Here is a 24,601-nt window from a genome sequence, read left to right as displayed (position 1 = left end):
GGGGCCGAATTCAGCACCTCTGCCAGGAAAAGCACTCCCTCACGGGAGAGGCTGCAGGTGACACGACTATTTTTCATTATTTCTTAGAAGTCAGTGTAGCTTAGAACATCATCTTGGGTATTTTTTTTTTTCATTTTCTAAATAAAGGTTGGTTAAATCCAAGAAGATAAACGTATACGCTCCGAGAGGGGGTGCTTTTTCTGGCGGGGGTGCTGAATTTGTCACAACAGGGCCACTCAAGACCAAAGTGAAAATACAAAAGCACAAAAAAGTGAGTGTTGCCTACTGTGTCCCCTTTAAGATTCTAAATATTGATTTATTTTTTTCTTATTTAATGCTTTCCCTCCATTCCAGGCTATTTTGAGATACCAGCTGCTTTGAGGTATCTCATTATTTTTCTAATACTTTCCATTGTTAAATAGATAGTTATTTTGAGATAACATTATTTGGAGACACTGTCTCATTTACTATATCAATACTAAATCGTTATTTTGCGATACTGTCTCCTTATTTTGACTTAGTTTCTCCTTATTTTAAGAAGCTTTCTAAATATTATGTGATTATCTGTCACTATTTTAAGATTTTGTTTTTGGCATGAAGCATGTGAGATCTTTGTTTTGTATTTTGATTTGAATGGCTGTTGAATGGGCTTTCACAGACCCCAGTTTGAGTTACTTCAGAAACCTGTATGTTTGATTGGCTTCATTCTTCCTTATAATCGTAATATCACACATTTAATCCATATTGAACATCTGTAGCATGAGTTTATCATCTTCTGAGGATGCAAAGCTGCTGCAGACGCTGACAGAGCCTGGAGGAAGATCAGGCAGCAGCAGCAGGAGGATGGTGATGATGATGATCTGGAGGAGTGAACACGCTGTCCGCTCCTCTGTCGCCATTACTGGCGCAGGAGAAGCAGCTCTGAGAGCGCTGGATCCGGAAGGTAAAGGGTTAAAGCTGCCACACTCCTCCAGCTCTCCTCCTCCTCCTCCTCCACCTTCTCCTCCAGCCAAGCATCTGCCTCTGCCTCTGCCTCTCAGTCCCCACACAGCCGGAGAGCAGCAGCAGCACAGCCGTCCGGATTCACTACGAGACTTGTTGATCTTTTACTCTTCTTCTGTCCGTCTTTCTTTCTTTCTTTCACCGCGAGAAGAGGAGAAGAAGGACGGGGATGTAGAGACCTGGAGCGACCAGCCTCCAAATATGAGCTGGGCGGAGGGGAGAGGTCCTCCCCACAGGCTTTATTTCACACTGGCTGGTGGTCTACAGCAGTGACGTTCTCCTCTTTTACCTTCTCATTTACACCCTGTTACATCCCTCTCATCAAAACAGGCTCCATAATCTGAGGTATGATGCAACTTTACCCAGTTCAGGACTGAAATGATGCTGTTGTTGAGTTGGTACAGCTCTTATTATTCAGCCTATATAGATAATAATATTGTTTTTCATTGTGTTGTGTGTTGTACTGATGGTTTCTCCTAACAGACCCCTATATGAGGATCTTCTATACTAGTCTTGCATGTTGTCATTTTGGTCTTGTTGTCTATTTTGTGTGTGTATTTTTTGTGTAATTTGTAGAAATTGATACACCATAGGGCAAATCACTAATTAGTGATTATGCTAGAATACCTCTTAAGATAAATGACTAAAACATAATAATCTTGTATAGTTTTCATATATACTATACTTGTATAGTATATATTTTTATGTTCTTGTATATTGTTTTTTCAACTATAGGTACACAGGAATAGTCTTATTTAGAGAATAGAGGTCCGATATAATAGCTTATTGCATGTTGTCATGTTGCATGTATTTCTTTTTAAGTTATTAGTAAATGATACACCATAGGACAAATCACTAATTAGTGATTATGCTAGCAGACATACTATATGTGTAGCATTGGTTTAGTCTTTTTCAGAGTATAGCAATCTCACATAATAGCTTATTGCATGTTGTCTTTTCAATATTCTGTGTTTTTTAGAATACCTACTAAGACAAGTGACTAAAACATAATAATCTTGTATAGTTTTCACAAATACTATAACTATGTTCTTGTATATTGTTTTTTCTCAACTATAGGTACACAGAAATGGTCTGTTTTAGAGAATAGTTGTCTGCTATAATATCTTATTGCATGTGTGTGTATTTTTAAGTTTGTAGTAATTGATACACCACAGGACACATCACTAATTAGTGATTATGCTAGCAGACATACTATATGTGAAGCATAGTTACAGTCTGTTTTAGAGTATAGCAATTGTACATAATAGTTTATTGCATGTTGTCATTTTGGTATTTTGTGTTTTTTTAGAATACCTCCTAAGATAATTGACTAAAACATAATAATCTTATATAGTTTTCATATAAACTATAACTGTTCTTGTATATTGCTTTTTTAACCATGGGCACACATGAATAGTCTATTTTAGAGAATAATGATCTCACATATTAGCTTATTGCATGTTATCATTTTGGTATTGTGTTTTCTTTAGAATCTGCAAGACAAATCACTAAAACATAAAAAAATCTCATATTTCATATATACTATAGCTATGTTCTTGTATAATGTTTTTTTTCTTAACTATGATATATAGTAATAGTCTGTTTTAGAGAACAGTTGTCTGATATAATAGCTTATTGCATGTTGTCATTTTGATATTTTGTGTTGTTTAGAATATCTCCTAAGACAAATGATAAAACATAATAATATTGCATAGTTTTCATATATACTATAACTATGTTCTTTTATATTGTTTTTCTTAACTATAGGTACACAGGAATGGTCTGTTTTAGAGAATAGTTGTCTGCTATAATAGCTTACTGCATGTGTGTGTATTTTTTAAGTTTGTAGTAATTGATACACCAGAGGACACATCACTTATTATTGATTATGCTAGCAGACATACTATATGTGAAGCATAGTTACAGTCTGATGACTAGAACATAATAATCTTTTTTTAGTTTTCATATACAACTCTGGAAAAAAATAAGAGACCACTTCAGTTTCTGAATCAGTTTCTCTGATTTTGCTATTTATAGGTGTATGTTTGAGTAAAATGAACATTGTTGTTTTATTCTATAAACTACGGACAACATTTCTCCCAAATTCCAAATAAAAATATTATCATTTACAGCATTTATTTAGAGAAAATAAGAAATGGCTGAAATAACAAAAAAGATGCAAAGACAGGCAAATAATGCAGAACAAGTTCAGAGTTCAGAAATCAATATTTGGTGGAATAACCCTGGTTTTTAATCACATATTTCTTGCATCTTGTCATGTTCTCCTCCACCAGTCTTACACTCTGCTTTTGGATACATTTATGCCACTCTTTGTGCAAAAACAGCAATTGGTTTTAATGGCTTATGATTATGCATCTTCCTCCTGATTATGTTCCAGAGGTTTTCCATTTGGTAAAATCAAAGAAACTCATCATTTTTAAGTGGTCTCTTATTTTTTTTCCAGAGCTGTATATTATGACTATTATATTTTATATTGTCTATCATGGGTACACAGAAATAGTCTATTTTAGAGAAAAATGATCTCACATATTAGCTTATTGCATGTTGTCATTTTTATATTTTGGTTTCTTTAGAATACCTCCTATGACTAATGACTAAAACACAATAATCGTGTATAGTTTTCAGTGTGTTGTACTTATGGTGATTCCTAACAGACCCCTATGAGGCTCTTCTATACTAGTCGTGCGTATGTTGTCATTTTGTTCTTGTGATTTGTGTGTGTATTGTGTTTTTAAGTTTTTAGTAACTGATATACATAGGGCAAATCAGTAATTAGTGATTATGCTAGCAGATATACTATATGTGTAGCATAGATGAAATCTGTATTAGAGTATAGCAGTCACACATGATAGCTTATTGCTATTGCATAATAATCTCTTATAGCTTTCATATATACTATAACTATGTTCTTGTATATTGTTTTTCTCAGCTATGGGTACCCCGGAATAGTCTGTTTTAGAGAATAATGATCTCACATAATAGCTTATTGTATGTTGTCATTTTGATTTGTTGTGTTCTTTAGAATACCTCCCAAGAGAAATGACTAAAACATAATAATCTTGTACAGTTTTCACATGTACTATAACTATGTTCTTGTATATTGTTTTTTCTCAAATATTGGTACACAGGAATAGTCTGTTTTAGAGAATAATAGTCTGATATAATAGCTTATTGCATGTTGTCATTTTTGTATTTTGCTTGTATTGTATTTAGTTACCTTGTTATTTTTTTATATACTATAATATTGCTATTGTATGTTGTATATATATTTTCATTTATGTAGAATCCATTATCCCATATGATAGTCTACACATTTGTGGCAGCAGGTAGTTTAAATGAATATATAGTGTATTTTTTTGTATAGTAGACTCATATATTAACTTATTAGTGTGTTGTATGTTTTTAGTTTGGTCTTGTTCTTTGTGTTTTTGAGTACATAGCAGTGTTGGGCACGTTACTTTGAAAAAGTAATTAGTTATAGTTACTCGTTACTTCTCCAAAAAAGTAACTGAGTTACTAACGGAGTTACTCCACTATAAAAGTAACTCGTTACCAGTAAAAGTAACTATCACGTTACTTTTTATTATTCGCCCGTCAAAAAAAAAAATCAATTATGTATTTACTATTATTATTAGAAAAATAACAAATGAAAATAAACCCAAAACGTTGACAAAAATATAATCTAACGAATTTCAAAAAAAAAAAAAAACTAAATTCTCCACACAACCAAAGAAAATTACTAAAACTTGTAATACTGAAAAAAACGGAAAAACACGTCTGGGGATGAAATTAAACAAACCAAGCCAAGCAAAATATAATCAGAATTATGTTAATTTACACTAACATAAAAGCACAGAACTATTATTTAATTAAAATGATTTTTAAGAACAGCTACACACAATGCTGCAAGTCAAATGCGGAGGCGTTTCACGTGCGCCCAGAACTGCGTGACTATAACATTTTTCATTTTTATTATAGTTTAATTTTATTTTGTTTTAATTTTTTCTGTTCAGTAAGTTTTAATTTGTTTTTAGAGTGGGCTTGCTAGTTTCTATTAGTTTTTACACATCTCATCAGAGAGATCAATCTAATAAACGTGAGAGAGAGAGAGAGAGAAAAAGAGAAAGAAAGAGATTTTTGTGTTTTGGTGTGAGCTACTCACAGGTAAATGTTCTCACATACTGTATCTCCTGTTTCTCTTTCATCTGCCTGGCGCTCATATTGTAATCCCATACATAATTCTGCAGTTTCTCAGTGTTTTCCGCTGTATTTTGCGGCTAGCACGAGCGCTTTACACAACAACTAACGGACCACGAGGTGCAGCGCACTCGGCACAACACCGCCCGCTGTACAACAGCGCTTATAAATAAATTAAACACGAAAATGAGGGTATTCTATCAGTAATTTCAGTTCGTTTTAGTTAGTTTTATAAACACAAAATACAGTTCGAGATAGTTATGTTTTTTTCCTTTTAATTACCTTTTTTATTAGATTCAGTTAACACAAATGTTTTTTCACTTTCAGTTTTCGCTATTTCGTTCGCTTTAGTGAACAATAATAATTGGTTACTTAGCAACATTGTGATTATCACACCAGAGCATTATATAAAATAAAAATAGGAGCCCGATTTTGGGACGGTCTTTGGGTCAGGTCGGGTTCGGGCAGAGAATCTGAGCTCTAAAAGAGAAAGCAGCAGCACCACAAAAACCGGAGCAGCTAAAAAGAGTTTAACGTCCTTTTAATCGGAACTTGGGCTATCCACGGCAATCACTGAATTGATTACAATTGTGCCTCACTTCACCACGCCAAACCAGGCACAGCGGCCAGAAGCTCAAGTTCACCGAAGGAGGGGTTAACGAGGGCAAAGCGAAGTTAAAAAAAAAAAAAGTTCATAGAGCGGCTAAAGTAACGTGCAGTAACGGGGTGTCGGAAATGGTAACGGCGTTATAGTTAAAGGTCAGAGTAATTAGTTAGATTACTCGTTACTGAAAAAAAGTAACGCCGTTACTCCCAACACTGGTACATAGTAATGGTTTATAGTTTAAATACATTTCTTATATACTATTGTTATGCTCTAGTATATTGTTTTTTTCCCTTATATTGTATGTAGCACTATGTAGCACACTTGTGGGAGCAGGTAGTTTAAATAGATATACAGTGTATTTAAGTGTAAAGTGGATGTTTGTGATTTTGGTATTTTGTGTTCTTCAAGTTTGTAGTAACAGTTACCCTATAGGACAAATTATTTGCAGTTTGTTTAAAGACATACAGTAATTAAAACATAACATATTAGCTTATTAGCCTATTGGTCTTGTGTAATAGCAGTTACTTCATATGGAAAATCCCAAAAAATCTTAGCAGTTGGTTTGAAAACAGAAAGCAGCCTAATGATCTCATATAGTTACCTTATACTATAATTGTTGCTCTTTTATTTAGTTTTTCAGCATTTCATCAACTCAGCATTTCATATACCACATGATCTAACCTTTCTGGTAGCAGTTCATGTACGCTTAATGACAGATTACACATATTTGTTGTAGTTTAAAGAGATAACTGGGTTATAAATGTAGGTAACACTTAACACTTTACTTGAATGGTCCATTTTATGGCCTTGTTGATGCTCAACTGACATTCAACTAACACTAAATAGAATGTCCATTAAATTTTACTTAACTCTATGTTGAATGTAAATAATTCAAAATAGAACCTAACCGTACACCTAACCCAAACCTTAACCCTTAATCAACCATAAAATTGATCCCTACACCTAACCCTTACCCTAACCTTAACCTAAGGTTAAAATCTAACCCTAAACCCAATCCTAAAATATTAAGATAAGTGTTTGGATTAGAGTTGGATGGTGGGTTATATTCTATAGAGAATCATTTACTTTCACCTTTTAGTTCATTTGCATTTAATAGACATGTAGTTAAATGTTAGTTGAATGTCAGTTGAGCATCAAAGAGGCCATCAAATGGACCATCCAAGTAAAGTGTTACCAAAATGTATAGTGTTCTTAAATATTGGCATACTAATAGTATCCTTTTCCATGTGTAGGAACAATTACCTCATATGACAAACAGAAACGTACCTACTATTAGTCTATGAGACACTTAAAATCTAATGGTCTTGTATATTTATTTTTTCCTATGTGTAGTAACCATTACACCCTGTGACAGATCACAAGATATTGTCTATTGTAGTGTGTTATTGTACTGTACAGTATTTGTATTGGATTAAGTAGTGACAGTCACCCCATATTAATAGTTTAAAACCCAATTATATACTATTTTTTTTTTTATGTTTAGTAACCATTACCCCATATGACATATCACTACCAATCTGGACCTAGCAGTTGGTCTACAGAGGCAGCTAAAACCCAGTGGCCTTGTATAGTCTTATTTCATTCACATGCCTTATTTATGTGACCTGGTGAAGCACATGAGGCTGAAATATTGCGATCATGTTCTTGTTGAATTAGGAGTAATGCACCGCTGACAGTTTAACGTGTTTTAGATATGTCACTGATGCACTTAAAAGCCACAGACTTGTGTGCTTTTTTGAGACGGTCTAGTGCATTAAAAAGAGCTATGGATTAAGCTCCTTCACAGCTCCAGCAAATTAGAATGAGCACGCATGCGAAACGCATATGTCTTGTGTTCTTCCCATTTTTCGAGGCTGTGAGGAACACGCCGGCGGCTTTGCTGCAGATGCAGCGAGCGTTAACTACTCAACAGTGTTACACGAATTAGCTGCTGGCTCGTGTTGTTTTCTTCCTCAAAGCCTGCTAAAACAGAAATCACTGCCCACGGGTATTACCCAAATGAGACACTGACACATTACCCATGACTGGCCATACTTCTGTTCATACCACTAGAGCTAGAGCCTGTTTAATTACATTTTCTTTATCGTATAAAGTGCGCAGTGTGGCCAGTTTCAGCACCACATCGGTGGACAGCACCGACCGGCCATTCACAAGCAGAGCTTTCATTCACACTCCCTTCCCAGCAGGCCACTTAGTGACGACCCAATGGCGGGAAAAGCGGCTGTGTGTTCATCTGACTTACATGATTGAATGATTTGGCTGCGTGCCAAATGGCTACTTATGTCGTGCTCTACATTAGCATTAATAATAAGTGTACATACAGTATAATAAAGGTAAAACATTTGAGTGAGGGCATATAACACTTAGCATGAACTAATGGCCTGTCCACACAAATGCATATAAATTCTGTATGACCAGATGAGTGCCATATACAGGCATGGAACAAGACTATGGGGCCTATCTTAGCGATCTATAGGCGAGCTGTCTAACAGTGCACCACGCAGCTTATGGCAAATATGGCTTATGCAACCTAAAACTTTTTTTATTGATACTGGGTGTGTATAACTTCACCTGGGTGTGAGTCACTTGCCATTCCCTTTAAAAGCCAGGTGCGCTCTGACTTTGGCGGATTGCTATTTTAATGGCACAGTGCTTTTGCGTGTTCATACCAATGTTATTTTATTGAGTATTCTGTTTATTGTTAATGTTAAAGTTGGGTCTGTGTGCTGCTGCCTGTCCATTTGTGTGTATTGAGTAGGGGTATATGTGTGCTGAGCACGCACGGAAAACCGGCATTGTCAAAATAGCAATGAACATGACGGTTGACTGTTGTCTGGGTTCAAATCAGTCAGTAAACACCTGTGTTTTTGTAAAGATAACATGTTATTCGGTTATTCGGTTGTTTTTAAGATTCTTATTTTCCTTGTGACACTGAATCTGCATCCTGTGGCCACTTTTGGTCATGTCATTTGAAACACTGAGCCAGTCCATATACTGCATTTAAATCTGTTACCAGTTATCCCACGAGTAAAACCATTATTGACTGCTATTGTTCACAAACATGTAACCCTCTTAGTTCATTTTCGTGTCCAAACTGGGTTTTTGTCAGTTTTTTTGCTCGTTTTAGTGTGTATTTCACAAAACTATTTGGGTTTAAACCAGTGAACGTATGAAGGATGTGAAGCTAACTTCTCGCTTTTTTGGGGGGGTCAACAGCATCAGCATCCGCAAGGATGGAAGAAGGCACGTCAGAGGTTACCCGGTAACACATCGCCCGAGGCCCCGCCACATGGACTCCTAGGCGCTGTGCAACATGGACAAGCCACCGGCCGGCATGAGCAAGGCGGGCTCGCGCTCCACGGCCTCCCTGCCACCGGAGCCAGTGGACATTGTGCGGAGCATGTCGTGCTACCGGCGCGTGCGCTTGAACGTAGGTGGCCTGCCGCATGAGGTGCTGTGGAGGACACTGGACCGGCTGCCACGCACCCGTCTCGGCAAGTTGCGTGACTGCCGGACGCACGAGGCGCTGATGGACGTCTGCGACGACTACAACCTGGACGACAATGAGTACTTCTTCGACCGGCACCCAGGGGCCTTCACATCCATCCTGAACTTCTACCGCACGGGCAAGCTACACATGATGGAGGAGATGTGCGCACTCTCCTTCAGCCAGGAGCTGGACTACTGGGGCGTGGATGAGATCTACCTGGAGTCCTGCTGCCAGGCGCGCTACCACCAGAAGAAGGAGCAGATGAATGAGGAGCTGAAGCGGGAGGCGGACACGCTGAAGGACCGCGAGGGCGAGGAGTTCGACAACACGTGCTGCTCGGAGAAGCGCAAGAAGCTGTGGGACCTGCTGGAGAAGCCTGGATCATCTGTAGCAGCCAAGGTGAGCTTTCACTGCCAACCACTAATATGCAGATGTATATTGTCTCATTGTTGGAACATGGGATAGGTGGGATCCAGGTTCTAGGCCCACTTATGCTTTGCAAATGGGCCTTGTAGTTACTGTATATCCCATCAAAGGGCATTTAACACCTCAAAGTTTGGTCTAGATCAACGTTTGTGTGTTTGTTACATAGTATACATTTAATCTAGGAAGTTTTGTTTATACACTGCAGGTTAGCAGTTTTTATCACCTACCTGGGCTTCATCTCCCTATAAATGGCAAATGGTTTGTAGAATGTTGTCAGTTGAGTTGCTTTTCCAGGTGTTGAGTCACATTTTGCCTCCCATCCAGAATACAGCTCTCCGTTACATGCAGAATGAATTCACCCTCAGATTTCTTTTAATTCTGTTTATAAATAAGGAATAATAGTAGGGAAGTTACAGTAGATACAGTAGTGCAAGTGCACACGAAGGCAAGTCAGATTTCAGCATAACACTGATTCTTTCTCATCTTCTGTTATTGAAAGACTGATGATAGCCTGCCATAATTGGTCCAATAAATGAATCAGACCATGATTCAGTTGATTTAGACCTAGACTACCTCTTTTGGTCTGACCAAATGTTGATCCTTCGTTTCAGACAGTGGTTCGTGGCACATTTCACCTGCTATTTTGATTCAGACCAAACTAAAAAAGTGTAAGAGTCCTATCTAGGCCACATGTGCAGTGTTTAACTCAGATGGTGCCATATTAAATCCATCCTGGTCCCCTGATAGGGCACTTTGCTGACGTTCATATGGAACCAATGGGCTACTTGATCACTTTTTCTGGGTATAAAAAAGTGATCTTCATCACAAGTTTGCATTGAGCGCTGCTGCTATTCTAAGGTCTGTCTGGCGAGAACTGACGTCAGGTAGTTCTTGAGATAGAGCTGGAAGATCTTCACAAATGAGGGAACATGACACCACCACACACTCTCAGACACAAACACATTTAGTTTTATAATTTGTCTGGACAGGGAAGGTCATACATCCTATACCTTTCTTCTCATTTCTATTGTTTCTATTTTTAATAATTTATTTAAAAAATTCTGTTGGTCCGTTCATCATTAATTTTTGAGTCAATTTTAAAGTAAACTGTATAGATTAAAATATAACAGTTGAAAAAAAAGTAAAATATAATGCTTTTTTGGAAACCAAAATATTTCTAGAATTATGTATATTTCCATTTACTGATGATGTAGGTTATCTCTTTTGTTTCTGCTTTTCCTGCAATGTTGGGACGTTTTTGTACTAAAATGTTCAGAAACTGACTCATACACACATAAATGTTCACCAAGACACCTTTTTTCCCAATGACTGTGTTTCCAGGGTTGCATAACTATCCTGCAAACAGTCTTTACTTCATTTTGGAGTTTATCTAAGATGCTCGTCAGAGAGACTTTGCTTTTGTACTTCTTGGTTGTTATTTAAGACTCCTGTGAAACCAATGACAATATTGCACTTTCCTTTTTTTTATTCTTGGACACTTACTACAAACAATGCCTTTTTCCAGAACCATTAGGCCCAATTTGTTGTCAAGTCCTTCTCGGTGCTAAAAAAAATCGCTATGTCCACACAACTGTTGGACCAAATATATCAACCAGCAATTAGTTTAAAAAGTGCAATTCCAGACCCTACTGAAGAGTCTGCAATCAGTTTAACACCTTTGTTGGATATTTGAACTCTTTCACATCCAAGACTTACTGTATCTTATAGGCTTATTTTTTTTTTCATAACAAACAAAATGCTGTCAGGGTTAATCTTCAGTTATGGGAGCAAGAAATGGAGCCCTGGACTCTCAGGTGGCTTTTAATGGGATATTAACTGAGGATTTTGCAGAAACCACAATGCATTTGATATCTAACTTTATGTGCACACAAGTTAATGACAGAACAACAAGTGACATTCATTCATTTCACAATCATTTCATGTGGGAGCACGGGGACAACAATATGAGCTGAGATTTACCAACATTTACTAAACTAAAACTAAAACAAAACTTAGGACTAAACCAATTCTAAACAGATTCTTCTGGTCAGCCGAAGAGCAGGAGTGCGAGGTCCTCAGCTTGTGCTCTCTGAACTTTTGGAAAATAACAGATTTCTCTAAATGTATCCTGAAAAATTTGCCAGCATGCTAACCTGCCATGGCAGCTCACACCTACACATGAGAAGGGTTTAGAATTTAGATTCTCTGTCCGAGCCCGACCTGAGGCCCAACACAAAATTTCAGAAATCAGGAAACATAGTCATCTTTAACACAGAATTGTAGTTATGAAGTTCAGTTTTAACGCTTTACTTCTTTAAACATAAAGAATAATCAATTAGCAAAATCCTTCTGAGTGTTAAATTTAATTATATTATACTTGAAGTAGATGAAATACCAGCTTAATTAATTGTCCACGTCTAGTGAGAATTAGTGAAGGATGTTTTGTTTTTTAGATAGAAAAGTTGGCTTAATATGCATTTAAGTAGCAGTTGACAAAGATCCTGCTTTTTTACTTTATATTTATTAAATACATGCTTGAAACTTCACAAAAGATACATGACCATATCTCCAGCATAAAATAAAGATCTGTGTTTGTAATATTTGCTGTTCAAGGCTATTTATAAACAAAGTGAATAAAAATCTCAAAAGGGTCCAGAACTGAGCCTTGTGGGACCCTGTTGTAAACCTGTAGAGCCTTATTGGCTGCATCTGGATGCACAACCTGGGTCCCATCAGAGAGACAAAAGAGACGACTAATTCAAATATTATGGACAACCACATTAAATCACTTGGTGAAATCAATACAAATTCTGTCTAACTTTTAGGTAGTAATACAAGTAGGGATATAAATGTTCCAGGAAGGTTGCATTTCTATTAACTATATTTTACAAAGGGTTCTTAAAAAACAAATTGTTTATGTGTTTGCTTCCACCTCTCAATATTGTTCACATAAAGACCATGTCCATATGACAAAGATTTAAATTCAGTGTCCTATTTTTATATGACTATAAAATCAAAGTGTGTAAGTGTGTGTAAGAGAGACTAATTTGGCGATATGGTCAACTCTCTGGATTCTAACAGAGACTGAGTAAGCCTCCATTGTTATCATTAGTCTTTTGGTTCTGGCTGCTTCTCCCTGTATCCTCCCTGCTCCCTGTCTTCCTCTTTCTTTTCTCCCTCCTTCCAGGCTCTGGCGCTGCACCTCCAGCTAAATGTCAGGGAAATGTCACATTAATTATCCTCCATGAGACTCCACGTCCCGCTCTGTTCTTCCTTTACCCCCTCCTTCCACCCGCTCGCACTCAGACCCGGCTCTGTCTACATCTGTCTCAAATCACATTTCGCTGCATGGCTCTACCCCACAATAAGATTACGGCTGACCACTGGCGTATCGCTGCAAATTAGTGTCTGTTCATATTTCACCGCCAGCTCTCTTCGCTTTTTCTTACGTCTTCAGACACGGCTGGGTCTCTGCCGGAACTGGACTCTGTTAAAGATGCTTCTGTGGTAGAAAAAATTAGCTCGTTTGAAGCTTTTATTAGAGCAAAAACAGTAGATCAAGGTAAGAGATCATCTGATTCTTACACATGCATCATAACAAAGGCAAGCACAGTAGTGAAGATAGCAGCTTTGAGGTAAAAAGTGTTTCAATATTTCCAGAATCAGTTTTATAACTTATAATAATTACTAATAATTGGGCTGTACAATTAATCCTATTTTTTATTGATATCACGATATAAGTTTTCACAATGAATACTGTACATTAAGACATCTGCAATAACTTTGTAAAGACAAGAAAACTCACACTGCATTATCTCGTGCAGCAACAGAGGGAGCTCTTCATGCTGCAGACTGTGCTCTCGTGATATATTAAGGCTGGATGCAGAGTGAAGTTGAGGCCCACAGTGAACACACACAACTACTTCTTAACCGTTTTTTTTTTCCAGCAGCGGCTGTGATTTACGAGATTCTGAGGCACAAAAATGGAACCGTAAAGCTGGTAACAGTGTCTGTTAGCATTGTGCTAACCTCCTCCAACTGAACCCAGCCAAAGCAACTGGCTGTGTCTGTTAGTGTTGCGGCTGTTAGCATTGTGCTAACCTCCTCCAACTGAACCCAGCCAAAGCCACTGACTGTGTCTGTTAGTATTGCGGCTGTTAGCATTGTGCTAACCTGCTCCAACTGAACTCAGCCAAAGCTGCTGGCTGTGTCTGTTAGTATTGCAGCTGTTAGCATTGTGCTAACCTGCTCCAACTCAACTCAGCCAAAGACGCTGACAGTGTCTGTTAGTATTGCATCTGTTAGCATTGCGATAGACAGTATTTACAGCATCTGTTAGTCACTGATGTTAATTTAGGCCATGTCGGTGTATCTTTGGTATTGTGAGGGAGCAAAAAATATGCCTTGCGTGGCTCGAAACACACAAAAAGATTGTTATCATTTTCTTAATTGATTATGGGTGTGTTTTGGGCGTAATGTGAAATAAACCAGAGGATACTGACCTGTGCATTCACGCTGTGGTGCAGTGCATTTGTGTGTTTTGACTGTTGTCAGGGATTTAATCAGTCAGTAGCGCACCTGTGTTTCCTGCCACCAAGATAGAAACACGCCAGATATTTACCTGAACACACCTCACTTCCAGACCACTACGCCCATCGGCGTAAATAGATTCCTAAACTCCTACGCTTTTTAAATGGAAAATAGACTGTTGGGGGGGGGGGGGGTGTAAGACAGCAATGAGCACGATGTACGATAGGACCTAATGTATCAACCGAAATTAAGAAATATATTGTTATATAAAAACCTCACTAAGTTTCCTCTTCTGTGATGGGGAGTGGGGCTGCATATAAACAAGCACTTGGTGATACAAATAAAAAAACACAACACATTGGCTTCTTTTGTGGTAAAAATAAAAGAAAGAAAATGGTCTGTACCCTGTAGCCTAGTTGAAGTGAAACTTCTGCAGACAGGCTGACTGAGAGTGTATTTAATATTTTAAGTGGTTTGGCTTGTATAGATCTTTAAGCTTGGCCTTTGGCAAGTGTTCTGTATCAATGCTAAATTCACTCATTTAAAGTGTTTATAGAGGATATTTTAGGGATAATTCTTACATTTATGCTTGATAAAGTTATAGAGTCAAAAGCAAAAGAAAAGTTAGTGGAGATCTGTTCATGGCTCTGTAGGTATTAGAGGCAGTATTTCTTCACGCTGTCACCTGCTGTTGGCTACAGCTGCTGTGACAAATACCAATTAATCCCCCCCTCACACCCCAATTACAGCCAGACAAATTAAAACTGTCTTTATTTACTATCTCTGATTTGCTCGCTTCAGGGATGTGGACAAGGAAGCAAATTGGCAGGAACAGATGATAAATTATGTTGTGTTAGCTTATTAATGATACTGAATGCTGTATTAGATTTTCACAGAGAAAAGGGAAATGCAGATGTGCGATCCGTCTTAGTCCAAAAAACACACATCATTCACTGCTGTTTTATTTTAGCCAGTGCACCTAAGGATTGTGTCATTAGAAGTGAGTCATATTTCATTGCAGATGCTTCAGCTGTCCTTTCAGTCATTTACTGCAAGCTCTATTTCAGTCATCATTCACGCCCTACTTTTATCAATCCAGAGCTTCAGCATTTAAAAGAAGATACGTTCTTAACCCTTGTGTGGTGTTCATATTTTTGTTACTCGTTCAGCAACATTAAGCAATTTTACATTAAAATGCTTTACACATGCTTGCTTCACCTAAATTGCAAGCAATATAAACAGCTTACATGGTTAATATTTGCCCTTTACCTTTCTTATGTTACATTTCTTTTAAAAAAGTGCTAATCTTTTTTTATTAGTTTTTTAATAAAATGTAAAAGAAAATGAATTAAACTCAAGATATGAGTAGAAAATTTGTTTAGTTTCAAATTTACAAATGAAGCAATGTTTATTAGCCCTTGGGCAAACATACTGTATGTCATATAAATGTGTGTGTGTGTGTGGGGGGGGGGGGTGTACAGTGTGTGTTTATCGAAAATGTGTTTTGATATATGTTTTTCACAAAAAATGAGCCAATGCCCAAAAAAATATATTTTTTGTATCATTTGATTAAAAATTAAAACGGGTCCCATAGACCCGAACACCACACAAGGGTTAAAACCATTAACCCCTTAGAAGATGAAGCTTACTAACTTTAAGGATGCAGAAAGCAGGGTTGCTCAAACAGTGCCCTATTTATTTCCAAGATTCAGGAACACAGACTGAAGGAGTTATTTAATTGAGGAATAAACGTAGAATTACGATATAAACACAGAATGCACACGGAAATACACAGAAGTGCTGGTGTTCTAACCTACATATCTCTAAAGACCATTAATGTACTACAGACATCATACACATATCATATCATAATACTGTTACATGCCTGCAGGGCAGTTAGCATCCAAGCTAACGACCTCCAGTCCTTACTGCTGAGTTTGGCTGTTAGCTAGCATTGAGCCGCTAGCTGCATTTCTGTATTCTGAGGTCAATAACTAAAGACTAGAGTGAACAATATAGCAATACTCCATGAATCATATCAAACCACAGAACCTATAAAGTACTACTAAGCACAATGCCATCAACTGTTTTCAAAAATTAGCAATTAGCATTAGCTTAGAAAACAGTTAGCATCGCCAGTTAGCCATTATGGGCTTCATAATAAAGGCCCCATTGCAAAAATATGAATTAAAACATATACTAAAATCAATCACTGCAATTGCTGTATTGATTAAAATTTAGACTGAACTAAGTAAACTTAGTAAAATATCTACATAATATTTTGTTAATATTTGTTTAAGCCTTTTAATCAGGGCATGTATATTTTACACAGCAACATATTTCAGCTGTTACTGTAAGAAAATGTCTGTAAGACATATCTTAAGTAGCCTAGAATCTCCTGAAAATAACCTCTAGCATGTTTCTTCCAAAATGGTTTTGTATTTTTAGCAGTATAAATGTGCAGTTGTTGTGCAGCTATTGGGTTAAAAGTGTGGTTTTATGTATTCACACCAGAGTCACAGTGTTTTTGTTGTCCCACATTTCATACGTCAGCTTTACCTGGAGACTTGTCATGATGGGATGTTGTGAAAGCTGCAGATTTTGTAGTGCAGGGAAAGGGAAATAATTATATCTGAGTTATTTACACCCGAAGCGCTCGGAGATAGTAGTGTGGAACACATGGAGGTCGGGAATGTGTGGTCTCTAGTGATTGTCTCACCCATGGAGGTGAAAATGATATTATCATAGAGTTGAAAGGATCAGTGCTGAAAAATATGTGATGTGAAAAGAGCTAGAGGTGAGACTGTCTGCTAGAGAAAATATCAGGAGTTGGTAGCCTAATTAGATGGAATGATTACCTTCTTGTAGATCTTCAAATCTGGCTCTCAAAAAACTCCAGCTTGTGTAAGTATTTACCCATCACCAGAGTAATGCCAGAAGCCAGACAACACAACTTTTTTGAGGATCTTTGTTTTTAAACATTTAAAAAATATATATCCATTTGTTGGCAAAGTAAAGATCCTCTGCCCATTTTTGCTCCTCAAAGAAACAGATGTTTATGGGTACTGCATGGGAAATGCATTTAACTCCTAAATTAAAACAGAATAATTATACATTAATCACATCTTGTTTGCTTCATTTAAAATTTCTTGTGGTGCTGTATAGAAGCTAAATGACAAAATATGTATGTTACTGTTTAAAAATTAAATGCTGTTTGCTGTTGCTGTTGTTATTGTATTACTAACATTTCATCAAAATTATCAAGCATACAAGATGAAAGGAAGGTAAAAATGACTGCCACTATGATTAGGAGATCGCTGGTTCAAATCCCGGTCGTGCAGCTTGCCATCAGCTGCCAGAGCCCTGAGAGAGCACAAATGCTGAATTGCTCTCTCTGTGTGAGTAGATGGCGCTCTTTCCCCTCATCACTCCTAGGGTGATGTTGATCAGCACAAGACATCTGTGAGCTGATGTATCGGAACTGAGTTGCTGCGCTTTCCTCCGAATGTGCAGTGATGCTGACTTTAAATTAGAAATTGATTTAAAAAATATGAAAAAACAGAGAAATGTGTACTACACCTGGCAATATGTAACAATTGACATTTTAAAATTAAAGCAGTTTAAAAAAAACTGCTTGTTGCTTGAGGTGGTCATCACAGCACCTCACAGCACAAACAGTATCCACGTTCCTCAGCATAGCCTCTGCGCATTCTGAGCACTATTGTTTTGGTGACCTCTGCTACCCAAAGCTTGGCCTGTGGTGTGAGATATTAAACAGTGTTTCATGAATCATCTAATGTTCTGAGTCAGTTTCAATCCCAGATGCTTCCGGAAGCCATGAGGCTTGTTATTGTGCAATCAGGTCTAATCATCTCTCTGCAGCGCCTCATTTGTGTCAGTGGGTCAGTAAAGTGCCTTTCATTTGCTTTTCAATAGGACTTTATTGAATGGGCCCTCCTCATGTAGATTTTGGCTTCTAAATATAACTTTTAACAGAACGAACTTGCTGCCTGCGTGGACTGTTAAGGAGCTGTGCTGTTTTTTAAAGAGTGACAAATTAATTCATCTTAAGTGCAGTGGAGCAGTAGCTAAATGACTGAATAAAGTGCTGATGTCTTGTTTGTTAGTGAGTGGCAATCTGGAGCATGGCTTTCCATCTTTTACTTTTCACTACCCATATATCTGTGTAATTACAGAGAACTTAATCAGACCTCATTATGATGGTGTTATGGTTTAGGAGGCTACAGACTCCCAATCATGGACACTAATGAATAGAGAGGGCTTTAATTATTTCTCAGTTGACTCTGTGTAGGTTGCTCTAATAAGATTGGACTGGAAATCTCTAGAGAAATCTCTAAATTCACCACTAGATTTCTTCAGTATACTCTGTACTTATGTAATAAGACACAAGAGGCAGTGATATAATGCGAGATATTGGCACTGGTGTGTATGTGGTTGCTGATGCAGTGCTGTCCGAGGGCCACTGAGATCACAGGTGTTAAGCACAGGCCTGGTGCCAATATCCACATTATATTGGCATTTTTATTATATTTTTAAAGGAAACATGCCATCTGCGCATTTGCCATGTTAAAACAAGCTACTTGCGATGGCATTTACATCCTGTAGTGCTGTGCTGTGGTTAGCAGCTAATGCTAATGCTGCTGCACCCAGCCTTATAGTACTTTACTGAAAACTCACCCTTAGACTGAGTATTGGGAATCTAAGCGTACTGTAAATAAACGGAAGCGCTTTACTCATCAAAATGAACAATTTTCAAGAGAGAAATCTGTGTACATTAAGATCAAATGCTCATATATATATATATATATATATATATATATATATATATATATATATATATATATATATTAAGAATTACAGTTTTGTTTACTTAGTCACTTCCCCCAGCTTCAACATTAGAAGGGAAAAATGGCGACACCTTTGCTCACTTCGGTGTAGGCATCATTACTAGTGTCACTTAATATGCCTTATATATTACGCCCTTTATGTATAAAAATAGACCAGACAATAGACGGTCATTGATAATGTGCCTTATAATCCGGTGCACCATACGGTACCATCTATAATTGATTGTGATTGAGAGTTTAAGGGGAATTTTCTTTTTCACACTTCTTTTTCATCACTTGGTCTTTTCTTCTTGTTATTTAGTAAATGGCTGAATAAGGCTTTAGCTTTGTCTTATATTGAACTTTGTTTAAAAATCTAAAATAATGAAGTGTGACAAATGTGCAAAAACATACGACTGTCCCCGTAAATAGAGAATATCAGTCTGCTTTGAAGATAACTTCTCTCCATAACTTCTCTTCTGTCCGCCTGTCTGTCTGCCTCTCCATTTGTCTCTTTTTTTTCTAACTTGAGCAAACACAAGCATACACACCATCAGGAAAAAACCCAGGAAGCTGGTGACAGTAGCAGAAGTGACTGTTCTGGAGCAGTGTGTCGGTGGTAATCAGTTGTATGGCGTCTAACATGGACAGGCAACTGGAAATGGACTTAAATAATGTACTCGTCTGCTCCTGAGCTGCACCATCTGCGTGTGGGTTTGGCACAGCTCCACCAGAAAAAAAAAAAAAAAAGGTTTAACGCTGCTGTAGGCATTCGGTGCTGCTCAGTGATCGTGCTTTAGTTCAGAAAATACAGCACACGAACTCCAAACGTACAAAACATTTATGACCACCTGCTTGTTTCTAAACCATTATCCATTTTTTAGCACCACTGAGGATATTGGACCACTTTGTAGTTCTATAATTATAGACTGTAGTCCTTCTGCTTCTCTGCAGACTTTATTTTCATCCTTTAAACTTATTTCTTTAATGATCAGGAATCAACAGGAGAGACGACCACAGAGCATTTATTATTTAGGCCAGGGGTTGTCTGCAATAGGCGGCCCGCAGGCCAGATGTGGCGTGACTTTAATTTCTGCCCTTCTCATTTTTCTGCCCATTATTGGGCTGCCTTTCTCCTTATAAGGGTGTTTTTACCCGGTCGTTTCCTAATTCAGTAGAAAAATGCAGTGGTAGTGTATTGGACCGCTACTCTGACGAAACAGGTTTGCTGTGTGTTTATTCATTTATTTTTTTCCTTTCCTCTTGGGTTTATCTGCTTTGAGATAAACTTATCTGCAATTGAGTTCAACAACCCTCTGGGCTGGAGAGCTACTAGTCTGTAGCACTCCATCCCATTACACTTAATTTTCTAAAACTTAATTGCCAACCCCTGATTTAGGCGGTGGTGTGGACGAGTGGTTCGAGTGGATCAGATATAGCAGTGCTGCTGGAGTTTTTAAACACCTTAGTGTACTTATACTTTACATCTACAAGGTGAAGCAGCTGTAGGTAGCAGTGCCTAATAGAGTGGAAAATGAGTGAACAAAGTGTTTAAAAACTCCAGCAGCACTGCTCTTCTGATTATTTTATAAAAGAACAACTGCTGAGAATGATCCACTACCCAAATAATAGCCGCTATGTGGTGGTACTGGCCTGTGGGGTCCTGACCATTGAAGTACAGAATAAAAGTATGCAGAGAAACAGATACAAGACTACAGTATGTGATTATAGAACTACAAGGTGTCCTATATTCTCATTGGAGCTAAAAAAAAGGCAATGAGTGTAGAAACAAGGAGGTGGTCATAATGTAATGCATGATCTGTGTATATTTTTTTACGGCCTTTTGATCCTGTACGTGTGCACTGCAGATGGTTTGAGGTGTACAGTGTGAGACCGTTGAAGTGTACGGGTCTGTGTGTTTGAGAGCAGTAACCTGTGAATGCTCGCATTCTTAATCACAGCATACCCATTCACCTCCACCGTCGGCACCCGAGCCTCTGTTGCCATGGTGAACTACATTGGTTTCCAGGGCGATGGCTTGTGTTTTGGTGCTGAAGTAAGACTGTGTAGCGTGCGCTGAGTGCATAATGAAACCCTCGGCCGATGATGTCGTAGAGGTGAGAATGGGATTAAACATGAATGACTGAAGTCTGTCCGTTTCTGGCCTTTCACTGAAGCCTCGGCTTCTGAATGAGAACATGTTGGTTTAATGTTTTACATCTATATTAATACATGTTAATATCCTGAATGTTCTGCATCAGGGATAATCAAATATGTAGCTTAAAGGAGCCCATCTCCATTCGCCCCAGTATTCCGAAATACACCGCTTTTAGACGATGCTCAAAACAAGATTACAATGCTAGCAAAGGGGTTACAGCATAGACACTTCCGCATACAAATCACACAGTTTATTAACAAAGGGACTAGGCTTACAAGAGTAGTTAGGGGCAGGCAGGGACAGTAACAAAATGACAGCAAATACAAACAACGTAGCAGAGAGTATAAGTCAGTCAGGTAAAAACAGAGTCATACATGGTAAATCCAGCAAGAAGACGGAAAAAGGCAAAAACAGAGTCAAAAATATAAAAATGGCCGGCAACGGAATAAACAGAAGAGAGGGCAGGGCAAAAATCGGTAGCCAGAAACAAAAACAAGTCAGTAACAAAAGAAAATAAACAAAGGAAATGTGTTGTAAAAGAGCTAGATACCTAGATTCAATGCTCGGGAGGAAACAGAGCAAACTGAGGGGTATTTATACTAGACAGGCCAGGTGAAAACAATCAGTAACTGGGGAGCGGGAACACCACAGAGTCATGTGATCAGCAAAGTCAGGGAAAAGTGCATGCTGGGAAGTGGAGTAGTTCAGAGTCCTTTTTTTATATATATCTATAAAATTTAGGCATTTACACTGAATTAATTTTGATATCTGTTCCCTATCCTACCAAATAATTTGTGCTAATAAGTTCTGACCTAATTTCAAGATGGCGGCACCCAGAGAACTACCTCAAGTAATAAACTACCTGTGCACTTTTAAAGTTCTTAGTGCCTCGTTTTAAATGTCAGGATTCTACCAATGAAGTGTGGAGCTACTTTGAGCTTGTTATATGTTTAAAAATAGAGATATCTTTGCATGGGAAACACTGTGCCCCTATTGCAGGCATTGTAAGCCTGAAGGAGAGCATCGTCTAAAAGCTGTGGTGCTTCTGTGGTTTGATATGGCTATTTTAGCTAGTTTTGCATGTTTGCATCTTACCTAACTACTTTTAAGTGTCCTTGGTTTAATTACAAATTAAGCATGCTAGCTTCATGCTCATCCTTAGACAAAACAAGCACATATTTCTCAGTCCACTCTAGTGGATACTGGACTTACACACAGCATGAAACAGTTAGTGATGCACATGCTCACCTCAAAAAGACGCCTGGCTAAAGCCGGCAGCATGTCTACAGTTTGGGATTATTTCTCACTTAAATAGGCAGCAGCAAAAATGCCTGTAACACCAGTATTTTTAAGGGGTCAAGGAATAACCAGCAGGAACTCCACTACAAGCGTTGAAACCAACCCACACCAAAGAACACAGCAACTATTAAGTAGTTAAGTTATAGTTGGTATCAGTATCGGTAATTAGTATCGGCAGATACTTGAAAATCTGGCATTGTGTTGGTATTGGATAGAAAAAAGTGGTATCAGTACTAGTCCACTTCAAAATTAACATTTTCACTGTTGTATTTCCATGTTCGTGCTTGGAGCAGCAGCAGAGATGGTATTTGTTTATAGTATCTGAGTAAATATACCAAGTTCATACCTTTTCTTTCCAGCAATTCTGGCCACACCATGGACATACCCCCATCTATGGTCACACTATCATGCTGATGCCCATAACACTATTTTTATAGTTCTACCCTTTTTTGCACTAGTAGTTCATTCACTAGTTCATTCGTCTACTGTTTACGTATCATTTGCACTGCTAAATTTAAATTATTATATAACTGTGTTTGCACTTTCTGTATGGCGGACATCAGTTATCCTTATCCTTACTTTATGCACATCAACTGGTGTTCGCTGTCTATTGTGTTCAACTGCACTACCTCCATTTTACATCACACACACACACTAAAGACTGTACTTTTATAATTTCATTTTATTTTTTATTTTGTTGTATTTATATGTATCATTTATATATTTTTTTATCTTTTTGTAACTTTGTGTACTATACACACCTGCTGCTGGATGTCAAGAATTTCCCCTCGGGGATCAATAAAGTATCTATCTATCTATCTATCTATCTATCTATCTATCTATCTATCTATCTATCTATCTATCTATCTATCTATCTATCTATCTATCTATCTATCTATCTATCTATCTATCTATCTATCTATCTATCTATCTATCTATCTATCTAAGTTAAAATACACCTACATACCCGTTTAGCTCAAATGTGTGGAGTATACCTTTGTGCTTGGTAGGAGAGAGTGTGTGGTGTATTTGTCTATGTGGTACATTACTTACTTTTCTACTGATCCTGCTCAGTTTGACCCTGTGAACACTGGATTGCATATTTATATATGTATGCATCATGCACCTACTTAGAGAATAGTTAGTATTGAACAAAGCAGTCTTGCTTGAAACATTTTTTTGTCAGTTTGCAAGGACGAATGAGATAAAATTACCATGGGAGAATAGCTCCTTTTGAATAATGAGGCTGCTGGACCAAAATGACCCCACTGAATGTTTTCTTCAGTGAATCATCCACACTAATTGTAGGCACACTTCCTTATCAGTAGACCTGTTGAATTGCCTCAAAAATATTAAGGTTAAGGTTTTCCTTCTCCTATAACGTTACTGATTCAGGTTTTGATGATACAGTAATGTTACTTATACATTTAACCAGTAAGCTATTCTTCCATGTTCACACCGACTGCATAGATGACATTCAGATCGCAGATACTGTACGTGGAAATTCATAGCGTGACTCACAGTTGTATCATCTCTTTGATGCTTAGAGGCATAAACGGACTGTCTGTAACGAGTACGGCTAAATTAGCATACTCGGCTTGTGTGAGCTCAATTATGAAAGCAGGAGAAAGTTCCAGGGGAAGCTAATCTGAAGAGTAACGATCAAAGTGTGCTTCAGTCAGAGAATCACAGAACAACTCGATGTTTCATTTGCGACTGAAGTCTTTCCCAGGCCCATTAACACTACAGAGAACCCTGCTTTTCTGTCTGTGACTGATTCAGGAACCTATTGTGAATAGTGAACACACAGTTGAGCTGTGTGTGTGTGTGTGTGTGTGTTTTCGTAGTTTTAATGCTTATTGTTTGCTTGATTTTTTTAGTATTTGACACTACCTGTATTTCCTGTCTATGTAGGTAAACCTGAGAAAAACAGGAGAAGAGTGAAAACAGTTAAATGTTCCTCACTTTGTAAAGTGTGATTTTGATTTTAAGCTATGTATTCT

The 24,601-nt window shown here is 37.7% G+C and overlaps 1 protein-coding gene across 1 annotated transcript in view; it reads left to right on the top strand.

Annotated features, from left to right (window-relative positions):
* Positions 1-998: 998 nt before the first annotated feature.
* Positions 999-24,601, top strand: part of kcnb1 (potassium voltage-gated channel, Shab-related subfamily, member 1) — a 44,240-nt gene continuing 20,637 nt past the window's right edge. Inside the window, exons 1-2 of the mRNA XM_007253375.4 lie at positions 999-1,347; positions 9,065-9,737. Of these exons, the coding sequence (XP_007253437.3) occupies positions 9,162-9,737 (576 nt within the window). The 5' untranslated portion in view covers positions 999-1,347; positions 9,065-9,161. The remainder of the gene's footprint in view (positions 1,348-9,064; positions 9,738-24,601) is intronic.

The sequence above is a fragment of the Astyanax mexicanus genome, chromosome 5 (genome assembly GCF_023375975.1).
Source record: "Astyanax mexicanus isolate ESR-SI-001 chromosome 5, AstMex3_surface, whole genome shotgun sequence".
NCBI classification, from domain to species: Eukaryota; Metazoa; Chordata; class Actinopteri; order Characiformes; family Acestrorhamphidae; genus Astyanax; species Astyanax mexicanus.
Note: the sequence above shows the minus strand (reverse complement) of the source record. Positions and strands in the feature narration are given on the sequence as shown.